General features: G+C 45.5%; 1 protein-coding gene across 4 annotated transcripts in view; it reads left to right on the top strand.

The window, feature by feature from the left end:
* Positions 1–6,193: 6,193 nt before the first annotated feature.
* FOXN3 (forkhead box N3) overlaps positions 6,194–21,983 on the top strand; it is a 175,333-nt gene continuing 159,543 nt past the window's right edge. For 3 of the 4 annotated variants that reach the window (XR_003969659.1, XM_030319760.1, XM_030319759.1), the window contains exon 1: positions 6,194–7,420. Coding sequence is in view for 3 of the 4 variants with exons in the window: in XM_030319760.1 (XP_030175620.1) it covers positions 7,263–7,420 (158 nt within the window). In the remaining variant the exon portion in view is untranslated. The remainder of the gene's footprint in view (positions 7,421–21,983) is intronic. The other variant, XM_030319761.1, reaches the window with a different exon arrangement.

Genomic DNA, 21,983 nt, shown 5'->3' with positions numbered 1-21,983 from the left:
GGGGTACGAGGTCATGGTCATCTGTTAGCATAACTTTTCTCTGTTCTCTCTCTGTCTCTTTTTTTAGTATCACCCGGCTTCTCCTGTGACTTCCTTTGACAGAGAGGAGAATTGAATTGATTAACTGGCTTTTAAGTACTGGGTACAGTGTTAGGTACATTCTACGCATGACCACATTTAGGCCCAACGTGACTCGGAGAAGATAGTATTACCTCTAATGTGGAGGTGAAAAAGCTGCCAGTCTGAGAGGACAAGTGGTTTATATCCAGTAACACAGCAGGGTAGCAGTGTAGACAAGAACCGTACAGGTTCAATCCCTCAGTTGATTCGGAGCCACGTGTGGGATGCATTCTGGAATGCTCCCCAGGAAAGCCCTGGCATTGCTTCTGGCCCCTCTCACGGGCACATGGGCGTATTTGTCTTTCACCATCTCGACAGGCCCAGGAAGTGCGAACGCAAGGGAGAGAGACTGTGTAGGGGGCTTGGTGGGAAGGTGAGAACCGTCTCTGAGAGGCTGCGTGTTCTGCTGGGGGGCTGCCCTGCACAGGGGGTGTGAGCATTGAGTGGGTCTGCAGGAGGGGCTGGTCGAGGACTGTGTGTGTGTGTGTGTGTGTGTGTGTGTGTGTGTGTGTGTTGTGCACTTGAGTGGGTCTGCGGGAGGGGCTGACCTAGGACTGTGTGTGGGGGGGCTCCTCTTTCTCCTCTGTTGTCCTGTAGCCCTTGGGTTAGCTTACGCAGTCTTCCAGAGTTGTTTATTGTTTGTCTTCCTCTGGTGGGGGGGGTCCTGCACCCTAAAAAGTGGACCCTGTCTTTATGTCATGGTGTATCATGATCCCAAGTGTCAAATGACCTGCTTCAGAATGAGAGCCAGAGGCCCAAGGGGGATTCTTTGATTAGGCCCAGGGAAGTTGGGCCAGGTTTGTGACCTGTTCAAGTCTGGATTCGGCCTTGTCTAGGGGCCAAGGATGGCTTTTCTGGGGAAGGAGGGAACTTGCAACCAGGAGAGTAGCAGCACCTGCCGGCCCTCCACTAGCCTCCCCCTCCTTTCTCTCCCTTCTTTATGCCAGCCTGTCCCTGAGGAGCCTGCACAGGAGTCAGCTCCAGAGTAGAGGAGGAGTGGCGGGGGGGGGGGGGGGGGTGAGGGGTGGAAACATTCTTGTGCCCTGGGACCAGCTCTAGGGAGGCTACATACAGCAGAAGCTGTTTCCAGACGATTTTTAAGCCCGCCTTCAGATCCCAGGACAACTTTGTTCATGTTGGGTTAGAATGGCAACTGGGTGACAAATGTCAACTCTGGGGGCTCCCCGTTTATAAAAGCTACAAGTGAGTAAAACGCCAGGAAGGAGACAGAGAGATGAAGGCCCGTGTCCACTAACGAGTCTGTAGCAACACATTCTCACAGCATTAAGGGTATGAGCCTGTGGGATGACTGAGTCTGACCATTTACTTTAAAGAGGAGAAACTGAGACCCAGAGAATCAGAGGGAGCTGTGTCGGCTCAACGAGTTGTATTCGTGTCGTGACTTAGCCCATCTGCACCTCCTCCTCCCCCGCCCTCCGCGTGACCCCCTTTCCTGCCTTCAAGCTCTTGACTTCCCCCTCCCCCATCCCACAGCACCAGCCCACATCTCCTAGCCCCTGAAGACTCCTCACCTGGTTTTCGGTTCCCACAGCTTCAGGAGTTTAGAGTCTGAGCCCTGGGTTCGAGTATAGGAGCGGTGGGACAGGGGCCGGTGAACGGTGGGTTGTGTTTTTATAAATCAAGTCTTACGGAAGCACAGCCACATCTGCGGTTGCCACAGTCTGTGGTTGCTTTTGTTGGACAACGGCAGAGTTGAGTAGTTGCAACAGAGACTGCGTGGCCTTCAACGACTAACACATTTCCTCTGACCGGCCCCTGCTGTAGAAGAATCAGCTGTAGAAAATCAGTTGATGTTAAACCTTGAAAGGCAGCCCGCCGTAGATCTACCTTTCTACATCACTGAGCTTTTGCTATAAACGGGGGGTGGGGGGTGGGGGGGGGAATGGTCAGTGGGTCTACAACAGAGGGAAGAGAGGTAATGGGCGTCCAGCAACGTCATTCGAGTACCGCGATCAGCTGTTCTTAATTCATAGACAGGTCAAAGGTTATATGTTCAGATGAGCACCAGATTTTCCCCCTCCCGATCTTTGACCCAATTCGTTGCACAAACTGAACCATTCTTCTTCTTTCCTCTTTACCTGCCACTTCTAATCCATTGCCAGGACCAGGTGGTTCTCCAGAATACATCCTGAAGCTGTCCTTCTTTCTCCTCCTCCTCTGCTGCCACCTGGCCACTTCAGGCCCAGGCTGTGGCATCAGCTCATAACAGACCTTCCAACCCATTTATTCTTCCTATGGTGGCAAGTTCCAGTCTTCAGACCCATTGCTCGTTATTTCCTTCACGGCAAGCATTACGGTCTGTCTGTATGATCTTGCTTATTTATCTCTTCACTTCCTTACTTGCTGTCTTACTTGAATCCAAGCTTCAAGAGAGTAGCACCTTTTTGCATTGTGTGTAGTCACTAGTGTGACCCCCATGGCACCTGGCGTGGAGTGGGTGCCATATGGAGGAGGGAATGAACAAGGGTAGGTGGTGTTGGAAACACCCTCGGAAATGGCGTATCAGAAACATCAAGAAGAATCATTTCAAATGCACTGAGAACATCTATCCAGCTCCCTGCTCCAAATTGACATGGCTCCCTCCTTATGATCTCCCTTTCCCAAGGACGGCTCCTCTCCTCTGCATTGGCTGTCATGGGAGAGTCCTGCATTACTGCTGGAAGCGGGCTTTATCCCTCAGAAATAATGAGAAGGGGGCATGGGCGCGGGGAGGGGGGAGTGGGGGGAATTGTTGTCCTAGACCAGTGTTGACCATACTTCTTTGACCCAGAATCCAAGTAAGAAGTGTATGTTACCTTGTGATCTGTTGTGCTCCATGCATAGACACATGCCCATTTCACAAAATACCACTTTACTACACATGTTTTCTAGTCTGATCTGTTTGGTTCTGTTCTGTTCCATTAACACAATGCTGGTGGTGACCTGTTACGTCGATTTCAGGACCTATTAATGTGACAGCCCACAGTTTGAAAATAATCTTTAAAATTTGGTACTTATCCTCAGGGATTCACAACCTAGTGTAGAGCCCACAGATGAAGACCCGTATGTAAGGCAGACAGACAGACAAGTGCTGTGTGCAGGTCCAAATTACTGTAGCGGGGGTGGGTGGGGATGGGGGCGGGGGACAGATTCACGAGCTGCTAGAGACATCTCGGAGAAAATGTTATCTTTAGAAGTTAGATTTAAGACTTAATTTAGTTGTTGTTCTTATCTCTCTCTCTCTTTTTTAACCTTTCTAACTAATCAGTTCTTTCTACGATACAGGCTCTTGTCTTTTTTTCTTCTTGGGTACTGATGTGTTTTTTATTGCTAACAGGGAGATGTCTATTATTCTCCAGGTGCTTTTTAATTAAAAAACAAAACTTGGCCTCATCTGTATCTTCGTACTCTATTTTTTTTCCCTCTACTTTTTCACGTTAGTTTTTTTCGAGCTATATATGTGTGTGTATGAAAGATCTTCATTCGGAGACATTTTCCTCTCTATATACACGTAGGTATATAAATGTCATCTTAAAGAATGCATATACACAAAAATGTGTCTCTGAATGAAGATCTTTCTTATTATTTAGAATTCCTTAACCTTAATTGATGCATGGCTCCCACAGTTGTCACAGCAAAAAAAAAAAAAAAAAAAAAAAAAAAAAAAAAAAAAAAAAAAATCCCTATTCTTCAGAGAGGATGCAGAAATTTCTGTAAAAGCCCTGACTCTAAATGTATTATACAGCTATGATCAAATTTCAGCTGCCTTTCCCCTGTTAGGGACATTAAATGTAATTTTTCCTGGCCTAAGAAACTTGAGTATTTCTCTGTGTGCATATTTCCATTAAAATTTTTTTCAAGTCACCCTTTTTACTCTTCTGAACTGTTACGTGAGACCAAGGAGGATATTTGCACGAGATGCAATGCCAGACACTTTCTGTTCCTTTCAAGCTCTACAGTCATTGGAGTAGACAGATGAGTGTCCCCATGGGTGTGTCCCAAAGATGCTTTTTTTGTTGTTTGTTTTTCTCCCTTTGGAAATTCTAAGTACGAGATATTGACATTCACGTCTGGTCTGTGAAAACCAATCAGCCATCCCACGTCTCTCTCCCAGTGAAATGCAGAACTGATCAAGGGAGGAATCATTATGACCCAAAGCCTGGGCAACCGTCTGCAGTGAATGAACGTTGCAAGTATGTGCCGACCAGCTTGAAATTAAACCTGGGCTTGGTGGTCACCCCTTAAGACCCGGGTAAAAGAAAACTTCTAGCAGCTAGGCTCCTGTGAGTCAGAATTGGCTTTCTGAGCATGGGAGGAGTTACGGTAGCGAGTACATAGAACAGGTGGTGCATAGAAGGCAGGTGGGGGCACGGATGGAAATAAAGGGAGCATCGTAGAAAGCAGAAGAGCTCTTCAGGGTGGGTTTGCTGAGCCCGGACCAACAGTACCTGTGAATCTGCTGGCGGCTCCTCCCACTGCCACTTGGAACTTGGTGCTGCTTTTATGAGGGTCGGCTTTGGGAAAGTCAGATTTGATTTAGCAAAAGGCATTGGAGAGCCAGCCTTGCTCCCTTTATGCTGTCAGAAAGGAGACGTTCGTGACGTCATCCACCGTTATTGAGTACCTCTAGGCACCTGTTACAGGTGTTTACATCATGCCATTGCTGGCCCTCACACCCATCCCTGGCGGAGGGTGTCTTTGTTTTGCCAAGGAGGAAGCCAAGACTTCCTGGGGACCCTGATTTTCCCAGGACCACACAGGAAGCGTCTCTCTGGCTGCAGAATTCCTAGTTCTGACTGTACCTCCCCCTGCTTTCTTGCACCTGGATCACTTACCTTGCAACCTCCCCCTTCCCGGCACCTGTGGGTTTTTTCCATGTAGTTGGTAAATAGTAATGTAGTGTAATAAAAAAGATACTTAGGTCAGGGTTAGGAGAAACCACATTCTTGGCTTATTGTTATTTGCCCAAGAGGGCCAGTTGTCCTCCATTTCTTTGTCATAATTTTATTCCCTGTAAGAATAGACGGCCCCACCCTGAGAGCCACAAAACAATTTTTTTTTTTGTTTGATGAAAACAAAAGCAGTTAGGTTCCCAGAACAGAGATGATCTCCGTTGCAGAAATGTTTGGGTTGCACGAGGGTCCTGGCCTCCCCAGGTTGCTGGTTAGGGGCCTTGCAGGGCTCACTGCACGGGGCTCCACAGGGAGCCTTTGGTGGAATCAGGCCAGGACCCCCCCCATCTGCCCAGGAGTTACTAGCTTTTGGTTTGTTTCACGTCATCCAAATTTGGTAGTTACCGGTCTGCCCCTCCCTCTTCTAGAAAGTGTGCTTTGCATCTCTTTTCCAACCTGGCAGCTCATTTGGTGGCCTGCCTGCTTTACTGGGAAAGTCTCATCCATGCCCCTAAACTGTTCCGGGTTTGAAAATGTACACATGGAAGGAAAGGCCACTTAAGGACGTTGGATTTTTCAAAGTTGACATTTTTCATGTCTTTAGACCTCCAGATGGTGAAACTGGAACGTTGGTGTTCAGCTTAGGCTGGTCGGCCTGACTGGGACCCGTGTTTGGGCTCAGGCCTGCACCCTGGGCGCGGAGGGTGGGGTGACCAGAGGCTCCAGCCCCGCTTCTCTTCTTGGCTTTGAGCAATTCTCTGTTCCTAGGGCACCAGAAAGAGTTAATTCCAGATCCACTGCTCACTGATGTTGTGATAGTAAAGAATTCTAATGGGTTCTGTGAATAAGTTTGTGAGTAAACTACTTGGTGAACTCATGACTGAAATACAAATTTTTAAAAGCCTCTTTAAAGATTTTAGGAATAGGGGCGCCTGGGGTGGCTCAGTCGGTTGGGCGTCCGACTTCGGCTCAGGTCACGACCTCACGGTTCATGCGTTCAAGCCCCGTGTCAGGTTCTGTGCTGACAGCTCGGAGCCTGGAGCCTGCTTCGGCTTCTGTGTCTCCCTCTCTTTCCCTGTCCCTTCCCTGCTCATGCTCTTTCTCTCTCTGTCTCAAAAATAAATTAAAAAAAAAAAAAACATTAGGAAAAAGAAAGGTTTTAGGAATAACTTAATTTTTGTTTTCCTTGTAAGGGATTTTCTTGGAGTTTTTCCCCTCTCTAATAGTTAAACAGTTTTATTGTTTGCTTTCTGAATGTTCCTGTAGTACAATAGTTCTGAAAATAAGAGAGTCAGTCCCTTGGCTGCAAGCATGGGGTGGGCGCGGGTTTATGTAATTTGACTTCTTTTCTCTCCAAATCAGTAAATATTTACAAACGACCTTATCAAACCGCTTGGGTACATTCGGTCACTTTTGAAAGCATACAGTTGGAGTAGCGACTGCCTGTCGCCACACTGCCAGTTCAGTGGGCCTCTCAGGAAGGACTTAACTTTTCTTTTTTAATAAAAATGCTGTCCACAGACCAAAAGTGGGCCTCAGAGCAAGTCTTTCCATGGAACCAGTTTTAGAAAATTTGCATTCTAAAGTTGGACTTGTAAAGATTCGACTCCTTTAGGTCTATGAACTGCGGCATCCAGAAAATAACTACTGGCTTCTGGCTTAGGTTTAACCGCTGCTGCCTGAGTTCTTTTGTTTCTTGGGGAAGGTAATTACAGAATTCCATTGGAAGCTTAAATGTCATTCTTTTGTAAGTAGGAAAAAAACAAGTCGATTCCTTTTCTGTTTTTTTTGTGAAGTGGTACCGAAATAATATGGCTCGAAAACATAACCCTCGCATTTTTTTTTATAGTGGAGATGGGAGTCTTGAGGTACCCAGCCCTCTTTTGCTTTCCACATTTGAAATCTGACAAATCTAAAACTCATTTTCTAGAAGAGAATACATACGTCCTTCAGAGTTGACACTGAGAAATAATAAAGGAGTCTGAGTTTGGGGGCCGGCAGGGTAGGAAAATTACAATATTATTGTATCAGCATCACCTGGTAATAACATGTTCATTTCGTCTGTCAGACTTAATCCAGGTAAGGCTGAAGTGCGTTTTATGGTGCTGATTGTCAGGGTACGATATTCCGTATTTCTGGCTAGCAAACGCCAAAAAATAAGCGAGAGGCTCTTAAAAATAAGTAACTGAGGTAATTGTGATTCATCTACTTGCTGCCGAATCCTGGGTGTTTCTTCTATTAATCATTTTTATGTTTTCATTTTCTTTGCAGAGCATTGGGAAAGGGTCATTGTGGTGCATAGACCCAGAGTATAGACAAAATCTAATTCAGGCTTTGAAAAAGACACCTTACCACCCATACTCACACGTGTTCAATACACCCCCTGCCTCTCCTCAGGCGTATCAAAGGTAAGCAATCCAGAGGGTTTTTTTTGTTTTTTGGTTTTTTGGTTTTTTTGGTTTACTGAAGTTGCATTATTTTGGCCGAGACAGGCACTGAACCTAACTCAATAGACTGTACAATATGAAAAATAACTGTAGATAAAGGAGAAAGGAATAAAGTATTACTGGAGGCATACCCATTGTTGTATTTCCTGCAAACCTTCCCGCTTCTGCTGCTTCGGAGGAATGCGCTCAGAAGTCTTCTTGGTGGGTGACATACTGTCTTCCTGGGTAGAAACATTTACAAAGAAAAGTTGACAGCTTTAACATCTCGGGGTGTCACAGTCTGTTGGGATAGAAGTACGGGAACGAGCCAGGTAAGCGATTCCGTCTTCCCAGCAGCCGACCGAAAGCGTCTACAGGTATTCACTGAAGGACTCGTTGATTGTTGTCATTCCTGGTCTCCATGTAGACGGTGCTCCAGAGGGATCATTTTGTTGTGGTTACTTGGTGTTTGCCTCTTCAAGGAGAATCGCAGAGAACAATGGAGACTTTTGTTCCCCCTGCCATGCCCATTTGTTTTGAGACAGTGAGGTCATGGGTGCCATTTTTACACAAATGTAATTGGAAGGGAGGATAGGAAGCTTGTCACTTACAAAAAAAAAAGGGGGGTGTGTGTTAATGTCAGATTCCAAAAAAATAGCCACGTAACATACAAATTTTACCATAGATTTGCTGTCACATAGTGCTTGGGTTGGAAATACATCCCTCACTGCTGCCAAAAATTTTTTTTCCTTTCACATAACGAAGTGCTTCTGCTGTAACCACCCGGTTGAGAGAAATTATCCTTGGACTACAAGTTTATGTCAATGAGGGATGGCGTGGGTTCGTAGATTTCAGCAGTTTTATAGTCCACTTGTTTGGCAGATTCTCTCCCTAGTCTGGTGTTTGCTGTGCAGAGGGGAGCACAAAGTGATCCTCTGAAACCGCATTAATGAAGTTCTTGTGCATCTTAGTTGAGAAGCATTCCATCACAGGCCCCAGACAATCAGTCTTCAGCAAGAGACGCGGAGGAACAGCTGGGCTCTCCGAGAAGACTGCTGTATGTCTGCCTTTGCTAGGCGATTAGCGTGATGGTAGCCATAGCAACTGGAGCATCTCCATAGTAACGCGTAGCCGAGACAGGTGCAGTTGCATCACAAGGCTGTTTGTTGCCTGGCAAAAGGACAGGCCATTAGTACTTAGATATACGCTGTTGCCTTAGGAACAAATAACCCTACATAGCAACTACAGTTGGTTTGAAAGATTTGGTGGGGGGGAAGAAAAGGTTGTAGCGGCTTTTGTCCGTGTTCATAAAAATCAGCGCAAGCATACTTTATTGGAAATGACAACTTGAGGTCATATAGCTGTAGGAGATAAAATGGGATTTTCCGAAGCAACCCAGCCAACATTGTAGAAATGTCCAGAAGGACAGAGCCATATGTTTGGTTTTTTTTCCTCGTGGCGGTAGCTACTCCTGAAATGGAAGGGAACCGGGATCGGAGAATTGCTGATATCCAAGGTTGGTGGGGGACGCGACGATACTTTCTGGAATTTCCCTTAGATTCTCACGTTCCTTTGTCATTCTCCTCCTCCTTCCTCCCACCCTCCTGACCCCACAGAGCACCCTTGACTCTCCTCCCCAGTGTGTATCTGGGAAGTATTTCATATCCTTTTGTTCCTGGGAAGTTAAGAACATAAGTGTTACTCACTGGGTCATATCACTGGTTCATTTAGACAGTATTTTGTTGCCAAATGTGACCCCAAGGGAAACGCAGTAATTATTTAATAATTTGAAGGATTATGGTAGAGCCGTAGGGACTGCATACTCAGGCAGAGGCTTTCTGAGCTGGCCTAAGCTTAATGACTTCATTTGATTTTTTAATATAGGCATAACAATGCGGACAAACCAGAGCTTTTGTAATGAAAATAATTTCCGATCGAATACTCCAGATCCTGTTCTGTCACCTCCGGTTCCTTTTCTCCCAGGTGACTGAAGTTAAAGTTTCTGCATCCACCCATGCGGGCACTCAGATGTCACCTCCATAAAGGTCACTGGAGGTGGAGTGAGATGGTGAATCAGATTCTATCTAGACTGCCTCGTCCGTGTCTTAAGTCTGAGGACAAGCCACTCGCCCTTCATCTCACGGCTTAGGTTTTGCTCCCATCTCCTCTAGTGTGTGAATTTGTACTAAACATCCCCAGTACTGGATGACTGTACAATGTTTGTATAGCTTACACCGAAGGGGTATTCAGTTCAATCCTAAGCCATTGGGCCACTTGTTGATGTGACTTAGGGAAGATGGAAGGGGGACAAAGCACGTCATTAAACAGGGACCAGAAATGCCAGTGTGACTTTATCTGGCAGGTCTGCTGTGATGCGGGGAATCCCTTGCCAGCCCCTCGCAGAACTGCAGTGTGGGGCACCTGGGAAGTGCTTGGCTCTCACGGAGCTGGTACTTAGCACGCTGAAGATGGTGATTAGACCGGATGGGTGGTTATTGCTAGCATTTGCACGTGTGCTTGGCACGGCAGCAACTCGAAACCGAGCTGCAGGTGGCTGAAGACTGCCGGGAAGAAAAGCTATCTGAAAAGACTGCCCCACGCCATCATTCATGGCCAAATATGAGAGATAATCAATATTGTAGCTCATAGACTCAGGCCTCCGTTTTCCAGGATACCCTTTTGGATGTGTGTTAGGCTGGTCCTCTCTACCTGCTTCTTTGGATGCCATAATCGTAAACTGTTTTTGATTGAAATGCAGAGCTCGGTGACATCGGCCCTTCTATTAGTCTGCTGGGGCTGCTGGGGCTGCTGGGGCAAAGAGTCGAGTGACTTAAACAACAGAAATTTATGTTCTCCTAGTTCTGGAGGCTGGAAGTCAGAGATCAAGATGTCAGCAGGGTTGGGGCGCCTGCATGGCTCAGTCGGTGAAGCGTCCGTCCAGCTCTTGGTTTTGGCTCAGGTCATGATCTCACGGTCTGTGGGGATCGAGCCCCGTGTCGTGCTCTGTGCTGTCAGCCCAGGGGATTCTCTCTCTTCCCCTCTCTCTCTACCCCACCTCTGCTCGTGCTCACTCTCTTTCTCTCAAAAGTAAATGAATGAACATTGAAAAAATTAAAAAGATGTCAGCCGGGTTAATTCCTTGTGAGGCTGTGAGAGAGAATCTGTTCCAAGCGTCTTTCCTGGCATCTGGTGGCGCTGGCTGGCCTTCTTTGGCCTTCCTTGGGTTATAGAAGCATCACTTTGATCTCTACCTTTATTTCATGTGGTGTTCTCCTGGTGTGCTGCGTCCGGATACCCCCTACCCCCTGTTTAAAGTTATTTATTTATTTTGAGAGAGAGAGAGAGAGAGAGAGAGCAAGTGAGCATGAGCAGGGGAGGGGCAGAGAGAGGGAGAGAGAGACTCCCAAGCAGGCTCCACACTCTCAGTGCAGAGCCTGATGCAGGGCTCGAACTCCTAAACCGTGAGATCATGACCTGAGCCAAAATCAAGAGTCAGATGCTTAACCAACGGAGCCACCCAGGTGCCCCCAAATTTCCCCTTTGCATAAGGACACAAGTCATATTGGTGGAGTGACCTACCCTACTTTAGTATGATCTCATTTTAACTAATTAGACCCCCAATGACTCTGTTCCCCCCAAAAGGTCACATTCTGAGATACTGGTGGCCAGGACTTTAACATGAATTTTGGTGGGAGGGGACACAGTCTCACCCATAACAGCTCTTTTCCTTGTAAGGCATTTTTGCTGGTAAGAATATGGAGAAAAGTAAAGAGGTAGTGAAAAGACAAAACGATGGGGCACGTCAAAGGGACAAAGGAGACAATCTGAAATAGGTCCTAGTGGCCAAAACAGGGACAATATGAGCAACAAAATAACAGTGTTGGGTTATAACCCAGGATATAAACTAAATATCTGTGAGCCCACACTGATACAAATAAATGATGGAGGAAGAAAATGGGTATCGAGACAAGTCTCCTGTACGAAAGAATTCCAGACGATTTAGGTAGAGCCTCCTCTGCTCCCGGAGTTGGTGCTTATTAACTCCTCACCCCGAGTGGCTGCATTTAATGACTTCCTTCCACAGAGTGAGTATGGAAGGAAGCAGAGGAGCAAGTTTATAGCCGGAAGACCTGGCACCCAGCACCTTGGCCTAGTGGTCTCAGCTAACGTCCATGATAAGAAGTTGATATCACGCATCTTTGATAACGATGTCGTGGAATTGACGGTTCACCTCGGTGGTCCCCCACCAATCCATAACCCCTGCTTAATCACGGGAAAAACATCAGACGGTAGTCTTGTCCCCAAGGTGGCAGCGTTGGGGGAAGGTGGGCACTCTACAAAATACCCGTCCAGCACTCTTCAAAGCTGTCAAGGTCATCAAGAGCAAGGAAAGTCTGGGGGTGCCTGGGTGGCTCAGTCGGTTGAACATCTGACTTGGGCTCCAGTGCTGACAGCTCAAAACCTGGAGCCTCCTTCAGATTCTGTGTCTCTCTCTCTCTCTCTCTCTCTCTGCCCCTCCCCCACTCATCCTCTGTCTCTTTCTCTCTCAAAAATAAACATAAAAATTTTAGGAAGAAAGAAAGGAAGGAAGGAAGGAACGAAGGAATGAAGGAGTGCAAGGAAAGTCTAGAAAACTGTCACAGACCCGAGGAGGCTGAATGGGTGATATGCTATCCTGGATGAGTTCCTGGAGCCCAAAGGACATTAGGGAGAAACTAGTAACATGTGAATAAATGGTAGAGTTTAGTGGATGGTAATGTACCAGTGTTGGCTCCTTAGTTGTGGCAGACGCACCCTAATATGTAAGCTTTTAACTTTGGGGGACCTGAGTGAAGGACGCAGGGGAGCCCTGTGCTGTTTTTGTAACTCTGCCGTTGAAGAAAAAGCATTCCCCAACACACACACACACACACACACACACACACACACACACACACACACTAGTTGAGTTTATCAATTTTAAATATCCCCGTCATTCTCGGTGTAGTGAAAAGTCAGGTCACCACAGCAGTTGTACAAAAGCTCTTACCTGACTTCTTTAATGTCTGCCTCTATCCTCGTTAACCATACGTTTGGCGGGCTGGTGAGCGGGAGCTCTTGCTTTTACCTCATTCTCCGTAGCAGCTCCTGGAGCCACACGAGAGGACATGACTGTCATTTGGACACTACAGTTCTTGGAACTTTATTTTTGTGAAATGGCACCCAAATTTTCTTTGTAAGGTCCCCATGGCCAAGTTCAGGAAACTCGAGCTGACCACACCAAGTCGGCTTCCTTTAGGACACCCAACCACTGCCAGCGTGGCCTTCAGACTCCAGGCCTGGAAAGAGGAGGGAGGGATGGTATATTTGGGTTTCTTGCCCACACTCTTTAAGAAAAGTCCTATTGTCTATTTTGATGGTTTTTCTTACATATGCCCTCCTTCCTACATGAGGAATTTCTCGTTAAAGGATATGCATATTTTAATGCTTTTGATATAGATATTGCCAGATTGCCTTCCAATTTTACACTCTGTTCCAATCTATACTCCTACCATCTTTTTAGGAAATTCCCATTTTCTAACCTTTCTCCATGTCTGATGGTTAAATAAACAGTTCCCCAGTGGGCGACCTCAACTTTTGTGATTTTGCTACTTTACAGTAGAGACATTTAAATTTTACGGTACTGGATTAGTGCCCTGTGAATAGCGGATGTCTCATCACAGTGTTTGTGACAGCAGATTGTTTTTAAAAAATTATGTATGTGGATGGATCTTACGTAATACCTTCTCTGGTATAGGCACCAACCCAAAATCAGTTTATAGAAGAAACACTTTAATCATCTCTCACCATAGGTGGAAACAGGTTTTATAATTAATCAAAAAATATGGTTTATAGAGAGTTTCCTGGATGATCAGTTTTCAGAGAAGGGAAATTTGACAACGTACAATGAGCCAGTGTGGTTTTGTGCTTCTTTGGCATATACAAAGATATCTCAGCGTCTTATATGCCTCTGATGTGTGTGACGGGTTGGCCGTGATTGGCCTGTAGATGAACAGTGAACCCTGAGTGAGGGGACTTTTATTCCTCAACTCACCTTCCGTTTGTTGTTTACATATCTTCACTCTAAAAATAATGACAGCATATTTTATATTTTATGTGCTGTGGCCTAACATATGTGAAGTTAGAAGAATCCACAAGACTTTGATCTGAGTCTGAAGAATTATGTTTTGGATGACTTGAAAATTTGGAGAGTCAAAACATTAAAGTGTCTGTTGCTGTTACTCTTTTTTTTTTTTTTTTTAAAGGAAAAAAATCCTGGACATTCAAACTTGTCATTTAGCGCTTTACGTTTCTTTCTGCCTCTTCAGACCATTTAGTGAGCTGCAAAAAATACATTAACGTCCTCTGCAAAGATTTTGGCGTCTTGATATTGAGGGTCTTAATGAAAGTGTCTGATTTTAGTGCTGGCGCAGCAGAAGGTTTTATTTTATCCTGCCTGCTGCCCTATTCATGTGCTTTCTGCTCGTTCTTTGTGATTTTTTTTAAATGCTAACATGGCAGAGTAATACCACTAAGGATATAGAAGTTGTACAGAGTGGTCAGTATATATTCAAAGTAATGAAGTCATGAGTGATTCCTCACCCGGTAAGTGAACTCTGGCTGAAGGAGGGAACTGGTAATGGCGGATGGGGGATTGCATTGGGAGGAGGGGGGAACGGGAGGTGTTTGGGGAGCTCATCCTTTTAGACAATTAGAAGATTAGAAAATCCTTAGAATCTTAAGCTTGTTAACATAACTGTGTTAATTCCCTCGCTAAAATGCTGAATTTGCACCCAGCAAGGAAGAGCTTAGTCATTGCTTGGATAACATCCAATAATTTTTTAACTTAGAAGACATCTTTCATTGCAGTTGTTCAGAGAGGTATGCATTTAACTGTTGGCAGAAGAAGTGTAAAACCACAATCAGGTCAGCTTTAGCTTGCACGGAAGGCGTTTGCACTGAAGGCCTTTAATTGTCGGATTGCCGTGTCATGGCAAATTTTAATTTGGTCAAACATGAAAGAAGCATTGAGGATTCAGATTAGTTGCATCATAATTGCCTTTCGAATATTTTACTTGTAAACGATATATTGGACGGAAACGGTGAATAGTTTTTTTTAAATTCTCTTAGTCCGTATGCTTGTCGGTGTAAGTTTAATTTAAGAGGGTGAGTGAGGTGTGAGGTCTTTTGAAAGAGTATTCTTAAACTGCAACTTTTCCCTTAGGGTAATTAAAAAAAATTTTTTTAAGTGTTTTTATGTATTTTTGAGAGACAGAGACGGTGTGGGCAGGGGAGGGGCAGAGAGAGAGGGAGACACAGAATCGGAAGCAGGCTCCAGGCTCTGAGCTGTCAGCACAGAGCCCGATGAGGGGCTCGAACCCACGAAGTGTGAGATCATGACCTGAGCCGAAGTTGGATGCTTAACCGACTGAGCCCCCCAGGTGCCCCAGCTTAGAGTAATGTTTAAAAAAATATTAAATTACAAAAAATCAATAGGAAGCTTCTTTGTGCTTAATATATAGAAGGATATGCTAAATTAATATGGTCAAACAGCTGTGGGATTGACAAGATTTTTGTCATGGTAGTACTTCCAAATATAAAGTTTATTTTGTTAAAAAATTGGCAAGACAGGTTGTAGAAAAGGCTTAAAATTGTAGGGGTTCACTCTTGCATATTAAAAACAAACAGTGCTCATTTATAGCGTGAGCTTTAAAAATCCATTAGTTGGCTATAATTTTATTTGCATATCAAATCATATTATCTTTTGACTTCCATTATATTTTCTGAGTTGGTCGCAGAGTATTTTTTAATCTCAGCATTTTGCCTTCATTATGCTGTCCATTGTACATTTCCTTCTCATTCAATCCTACATTATTTTATTTAAATGGAAAACAGCCCCCTGTTATCTTTGAGCACTTAGGTACTAGGCGTATCGTGTGAATATTGTGCCCAGTCATCCAATTCTCCTCTGTTTTTACGTGCGCTTAGAAAGTTGAATGTTTAAGCAGCCGGCCCGATCACATCCCTTTTACTCAGGTACGGAGTAAAACTCGTGGCCGGGAGAGCCACACGGACTTAACCTTTTCATCCTCTGATCTCTTCGGGTACCCTCAGTCCTGATTTGTATTCTAATAGCAGAAGTGTTAAGATCTCTTGAAATCTAATAAATTTCTGTCGGACTATCTCCTGAGGTGATGGGTGGCAAAGAGGTTCTGTGTCCCTAATTCCTGGTTAGAAGGTCAAGGTGGTGGACCCACCAGGAGTCTGGGGTCTGTGCCAATTGTCTTCCTGTTTACTTGCTGTTCCAAGGAGCCAGCGGAGGATGGGAGGACTGGAGGGCCGGACAGATCCCTGACCAGAGCGTCTTAGGCATTGTTAGGCAGTGTCCACAAAGTGGGGCTGACCTGTATTCTGCGTATTTGTCAAACTCCTCACCTTCCCACAGGGGGAGAAATTGATCTGTGTGTTTGAAATATGAAAGAACTGTCAAAAATGCCTGAAATCAATGATGTACAGTGTGAAACAACAGACAGTGTATTCTTTGTTTTGCAGCAGTGTGAAATTGGCAAATTTTTTTTATCACAATAGAAAATAAAAACCCACCAGGGCTGTGTGTAAGCCTCCCCTTTCCCCATCTTCCTGTTTACCAAATATCTCTGGATTTTATAGATTAAAAAAAGGAGGGGGGATTAAACATAGAGGTGTAATATAATTGGATTTAGCCGGAGTGGAACCCATCATTCATAAAAGATTTGAGGAAGATAGAGTGGAGAAAGGATTAGCTTACTGTAAGTGTACCGGCAGTGAATCATGTTGATCAAAAGGGCACTATATGTAGTCTTAGATAATATTAATAAACGTGTTTGAACAAGTGATGGCCGGTAATTCCCACTTTCCGTGTGGCTCACCTCACTGGGAAGTTTCTGTCCAGATGGGAGGGCACTTTGAGATGGTGCAGAAAGCAGTCAGACCGGCTAGGGGGTCTAGAAAGAGCTGGGAATGTGTAATCGGGAGAAGAACACTTTCAGAAAGTCAGCATGCGAGCCCTCTTCAGCTCCACCTAGGAGGAGGGATTGGGTCCACTGGGTCAAAGTTACAGAAAGAAAGATCGGGACTCACTTAAAGAAGATCTCTCTAATAGAATAGCATCTAACACTGTGCCAGGTACACAACGGGAGCTGGGTGAATGTTTGGGTTGATGGGCGAACGAGCTACCCCTGGGGATGCTAGTCAAGACGACCAGTTGCCAGGGTCCTTTGGAAAGATTTAGGTATTGCCTGGAGAATTGGCAAGGTTATTCCTTCCAACTCTTGAGCTGTTCTGTTTCCAAGCCCGCTGAGCTGCTGTGGCAGTACAGGGATGGCGTATCACCCCATAGCTTGGTGTTTGTCATTCTGCAAGCCCACAGTATTAGACTGGAAACAAAACATTAGGGAAAATGTGCTTGGCTCTCTTACTCAGAAATGAGAGGTCAGATTCTTCTCTTGAAATCGTGAAGTCCAGATTTCAGGACCATGATGGGACTAATTTAGTTACTCTTTATTCCGTGTCATCCAGCTTTTTGATTCATGCCCTATAATTACCTCCCTTGTTTTAGTGACACTTCTCTGCATTTCCTTCCGTGTGAATAAAATTATCACCACAGTGTTTTGCCAAGCAGAAGATCATTTCCAAAAGCTGTCCATCAAATCATCCAGACCTTCCCCTCATTGTTTATCCACTGAATTAATGAGAGCAACACCCACCCTTTGTATAAATCTCCACGCGGGAGCCAAACTGGTGTCCTTGTTCTGTAGAATCACATGTTTTTGGCCGGAGCCTCTGATCACATTCTTAACCTTTTGTTTTTCTTACGTAAGGTCTGTGTCACATTATTTGTCAAACTATGTTTGAGAGACTGCCATTTATGTGAAAGGTGCAGAAAGAGAGTGAGAAGCATCAGAAATTTAGTTAATTGCTAACTCCTGCTGATTTTTAAGTCATGTGGAAAAAAAACATGCATAAACCATTTAGACACATTTCTTAATCCTTATCTTTCTAGATGGAGTTGCTTAATCCCAGTAGTCCCAAGTTGAGACACGTTGACGGTGTGTTTATCAGCTTGCAAATGGAAAGTTTTGGTCAAAGTTTGCTAACCAGCTGCTTATTCCGCCCATATCTGTGTGACAGACTGAGTACTCCTCACCCCCTCAGCACACATTCCCCATCTAGTTTGGGAAAAAAAAAAACCATTCAGAGGAAAACAACTAAAAGAATTTCTTAGCAGTTTTCTCTTCCTCCTTCCCTCTCTTCCTCCTCTCGCTCACCCGCTTCCTTCTGCCGTTCTGGGGCTTCTGAGTGACGGGATCCTTTTCAGTATAAGGAGAGCAGAGTTTTGTATCTTCGGATTCTTTTGAGCTAGAAGCTGATACGCACCCCTTTTACGGCCCTTAGAGAAACTGAGGCACATAGAGAGACTTTCCCCTTGTAAACTTTCCAGCAGAGTCAGTCACTGGAGGTGGGTGTTCTGGGCGCTTTGGTGAGCCCCCTGCCCAGCCTTGTGGCCACCTGCACTTGCTGTGGAGTGGACCCCTGCTGGCCCTGCGGGTGGAGCGTTGGGTACAGCAGCTGTGACATCCTCAGGAGGAAGAGAGAAGTCTGGGAAGCAGTAAGGACGCCAAAAAACGGAAAAGATCCAAAGATCCCAAACTCTCAGAGTGTGGCACTCACTTCCCCAGCTCTCCCTCTCCCCCTACCTCCCCACCCCTGCCTGGCAGAATTCCGCCCCCGTGGTAGACTAGAGGTCAGACCAGGCGCTCTGCTCTGGGCCTGTGCCCGATGAGCCTTGGTGCCTTGCGAGAGGACGCACAGCAGAGCCAGACTTGAGTGTCCCACACGTGCCAGCACAGACCGGGACTGGAGGGTCCACCAGCTCCTATAGGCCACCTGCCATCCAGCCAGGCTCCCGGCAAATCCCAGCAAGTCCCAGAAAGACAGGCAGGTTAGAGCCACTCCCGGGCTCCCCGTTGGCAGTGCCACAGCGGACAAGTTACCTGACCTGTCCAGATACCCAGTTTGTCATCGCTTGTGTGGCAGAACCATACCTACCTCAAAGGAGTGCTGTAGACATGCAGTGAAGTAGAAGGATGTGTCAGACGCTTAGCCCTTGTGCCTGGCCCGCAGAAAATCCATGCACCTTAATATCTCCTTCCTCCCCACCGCCAGACTTTCTTTTGATGATTGTACAGTCTTGTTTTCGCACAAGCCGCATACCAATTTATAGATGGGTTTGCGTTGTAAAGTGTCTTTCTATCCTTTACGTTCTGTAGTTTCCACAAGATTTAGGGTCTGTGAAAATCAGTACTCCCTTGGAGTTTCCTCTCCCACTGCTTTATTTATTTATTTATTTGAATAGAATTTATTGTCAAATTGGCTAACCTACAGAGGATAGCGTGCTCTTGGTTTTGGGGGTAGATTCCCGTGGTTCATCGCTTTCTCTCCCAATGCTCTAAACAGAACCCTGCATACAGGTGTTAATTCAAAAGATATTTATTGATGATTTCTCTTAGGAAGCAGAGCACAGATTATAGAGTAGTGCAAAACATTTTCTTCTAGCTGCTCAGGGATGCCGGAATCATTGGCCGCTGTCCTCGCCTCTGCTGTCACAAGGTCAGGGACGTACGGAAGGCAATGGAGAACCTCCGTTCTGTATCCCTGTCCTCTAAAGACACATCAGTGCTTTTGCAGTGTTGGTGCTTCTGGCTTTCCATCTTCTTCCCCATCTGTCTGCCAAGGCCCTGGTGTACCTCTGGGTGGCACAAAGCCTGACTGTTTGGACCCGGTCACTCCTGAAGCCTAAGAGAGACATCAGGCTACTCTGGGATGGAAAGGTTATAAATTCCAGGCTGTTGACTCCAAGGCACCAAATATTGTCAGAGGACTAAACATTTTTGCAGCTGCCGTAGAAAATGCAAATGTGCTTGAGGTGGTGCCGGCCAGGGATTGCGCCAGCTTTGTGTCATTCATTATTCCTCTGAAAAGAAGCCTCCTCTGTATGCTTCCTGCCGAACACAGCCCCTGAAAGGTGAGGTGTTCCAGCTCTACCTTCCCTGATCATAACGGGAGGAGTTTTCACCACAGGCCGGTGCAAACAGTCAGTTGTGCTCATTCTCCACCAGAGACATAATCCGCGTTTAAATCTCTTGTCAGTAACTCATTAGTTTCTCCCCCCCTACATTCTTTCCCTCTTTGATGAGAACAAAGCCCGTCTCCTCCCTGCGCCGGATCTCTTGCCTCTCTCTCCCGGGGAAGCCTCACTGTTTTACTTCCATCCCTTCGGAAGAAAGTCACCCAAATGTTCCCCTTCCCTACCTGCTAAAAGATGAGGATTTTGTTCTTTGTACTTTAAAATCCGCGTTCAGAACTCACAAATACGTGGCGCCACAGCCCCTGGCTTCTGCGGAAGGTACGCGGGCGATAGACACCGTGCCTTGACCAGCCAAGGGCCCCTTGCTTGAGCAGACCCTCCTTCCAGCTCTTTAATGGACTGTTCTAGAGAAAGGAAAGCTTGGACATAATGGTAACTCCAGTGGAATTTTATTCTTATTAAATGCCTTTGAAGCTCCCTCTCTCTAACACCACCCCCTCTCACCCTCCCTCTTAGATGTGGATGTGTTCTGTCATCAGGGCTGTTGAAGTCAAAGTTAGAGGAAAACCAACCTGAATTTCTGTAAAACAGCTCTTTGATGCAGAGTAAGGCAAAAATCTATTTCCACCAAACAGTCTAGACTTATAAGGAACCAATTATGAATGAATGTCAGATTTTTAGCAGTACAGGATTATAAAAATTTTTTAATTGAGCTAGTCCCTCCTGTTTTGAACCCTAAACCATTCTGGACTGTGCGTGGGAGGCGGAAAACCAAGTGTTTGTTGAATACCTGCTATGTGCCAGGCTTCGTATAACAGACCATCATATATGCAGTCTGGCTTAACTCTTAAAAGGGCCCGCTGCAAATGAGGTTATTACTGTTGTACATTTGAGAGAACGAGGGCTGAGAGAGGCATGTGCCTGCTGCTGGCTGAGCGGGGACCTGAGCCAACACAGCCACCTCATTCTGACTGCACAAACCCCGCTCTTCCCACCACGATTCGGCATCTCGTGGTCACTGTCTCCTATGGAAGTATTCCCCGCTATCTAATATTTGAAGAGGTGAGCCTGGGAGAGGAGAAATGGCGTATCACCTTCTCAAAGGCATTTTAGGTGCTGTAATATAAAGAGGGCAGGACAGATGGCGGTGAGTCCAGTTAAGAGGCCACTGTAGTAGATGAAGCCATTGGAGATGAAGCCATTGGAGACGAATCTCTGAAACTGAGATTGAGAGGAGGGAACAGAGGCACCAGGAAGGAGATCTGTGGGCTTGGTGGCGGAGGGGTGGAGAGGAAGCCAAGAGGGTCCTGACCTGTGCGGATGGAGGAAGTGGGGACAGAGGCATCTGAGGACCGTGGCACATGCGTGTGCGTGAGGCTCACTCTTCTGTTTTAAGCAAAAATAGAACAGTAAATGTGGGCTGGTGGACAGTCACACAGCATTTCTCAAACTTGGGATTTGGACACCACTTCATGAACTGGAGATTATTTACGCCGAGTGTTGAAGAAGAGAAAAGAAATTCGAAGTTCACAATATTGGTGCTTGCCTTGTCCATGAGGTCCACTCAGGATTTTTTGGTTTTCTTTTGCTTTTTCTTCTAGGCCTGCTTTAAATTACTCAGTCATCCTTGGGAATAAATGGCCATGCAACTGTCTTTTATTATTATTATTATTGAGTTTTTAATTTTAATTCCAGTGTAGTTAACATACAGTGTTATGTTAGTTTCAGGTGTATAATACAGAGATTCAGCAATTCTGTACGTCACCCACGCTCATCACAAATGCACTCCTTAATCCCCATCACCCATTTCACCCATCCCCCCACGCGTCTCCCCTCTGGTGACCATCAGTTTGTTCTCTATAGTTAAGAGTCTGTTTTGTGATCATACAACTATCTTTCTAATCATTTTTTATGTGTAATTAACAAAAAATAAGTATGTAGGGAGATGTGACAGGGGCTAACCACCTTTTTCGGGCTTGAGTATGTTTTTTTCGGTCATTGTTGTGAAAGCAATATATTTTGTTAACATTCTTTAAAAAAAACCAGCCACCAGCCTGAACCATTACTCTGTATGAACTCAGTAAATATTGGTGGAATAAAATGAATACACATAATTATCATTCTTTATTTGACGTTGAAGTCATAAATGAGCTAAAGACACAGGGTTAATTTTATTTTGTCGAGGAATAAGCAGTGAAGATTCTTCCCAGAACACCTGACCAATTCTGGTTGACCCAAGTACATAAAGTAGGCTGTTACTAACTAGCAGAATAGCGCTCTGAAACTGTGTATTTGCTAGGGCAAGACTTGGGTTGTAGGAAAGGGTGTGTGCCAGTCATTGGTTTGTATGTGCCAGGTCAGATGGACTGCTTGGTGGTGAAGTGCAACATGTGAGGGTGT

Source organism: Lynx canadensis, chromosome B3, assembly GCF_007474595.2.
Source record: "Lynx canadensis isolate LIC74 chromosome B3, mLynCan4.pri.v2, whole genome shotgun sequence".
Classification (NCBI taxonomy): Eukaryota; Metazoa; Chordata; class Mammalia; order Carnivora; family Felidae; genus Lynx; species Lynx canadensis.
Note: the sequence above shows the minus strand (reverse complement) of the source record. Positions and strands in the feature narration are given on the sequence as shown.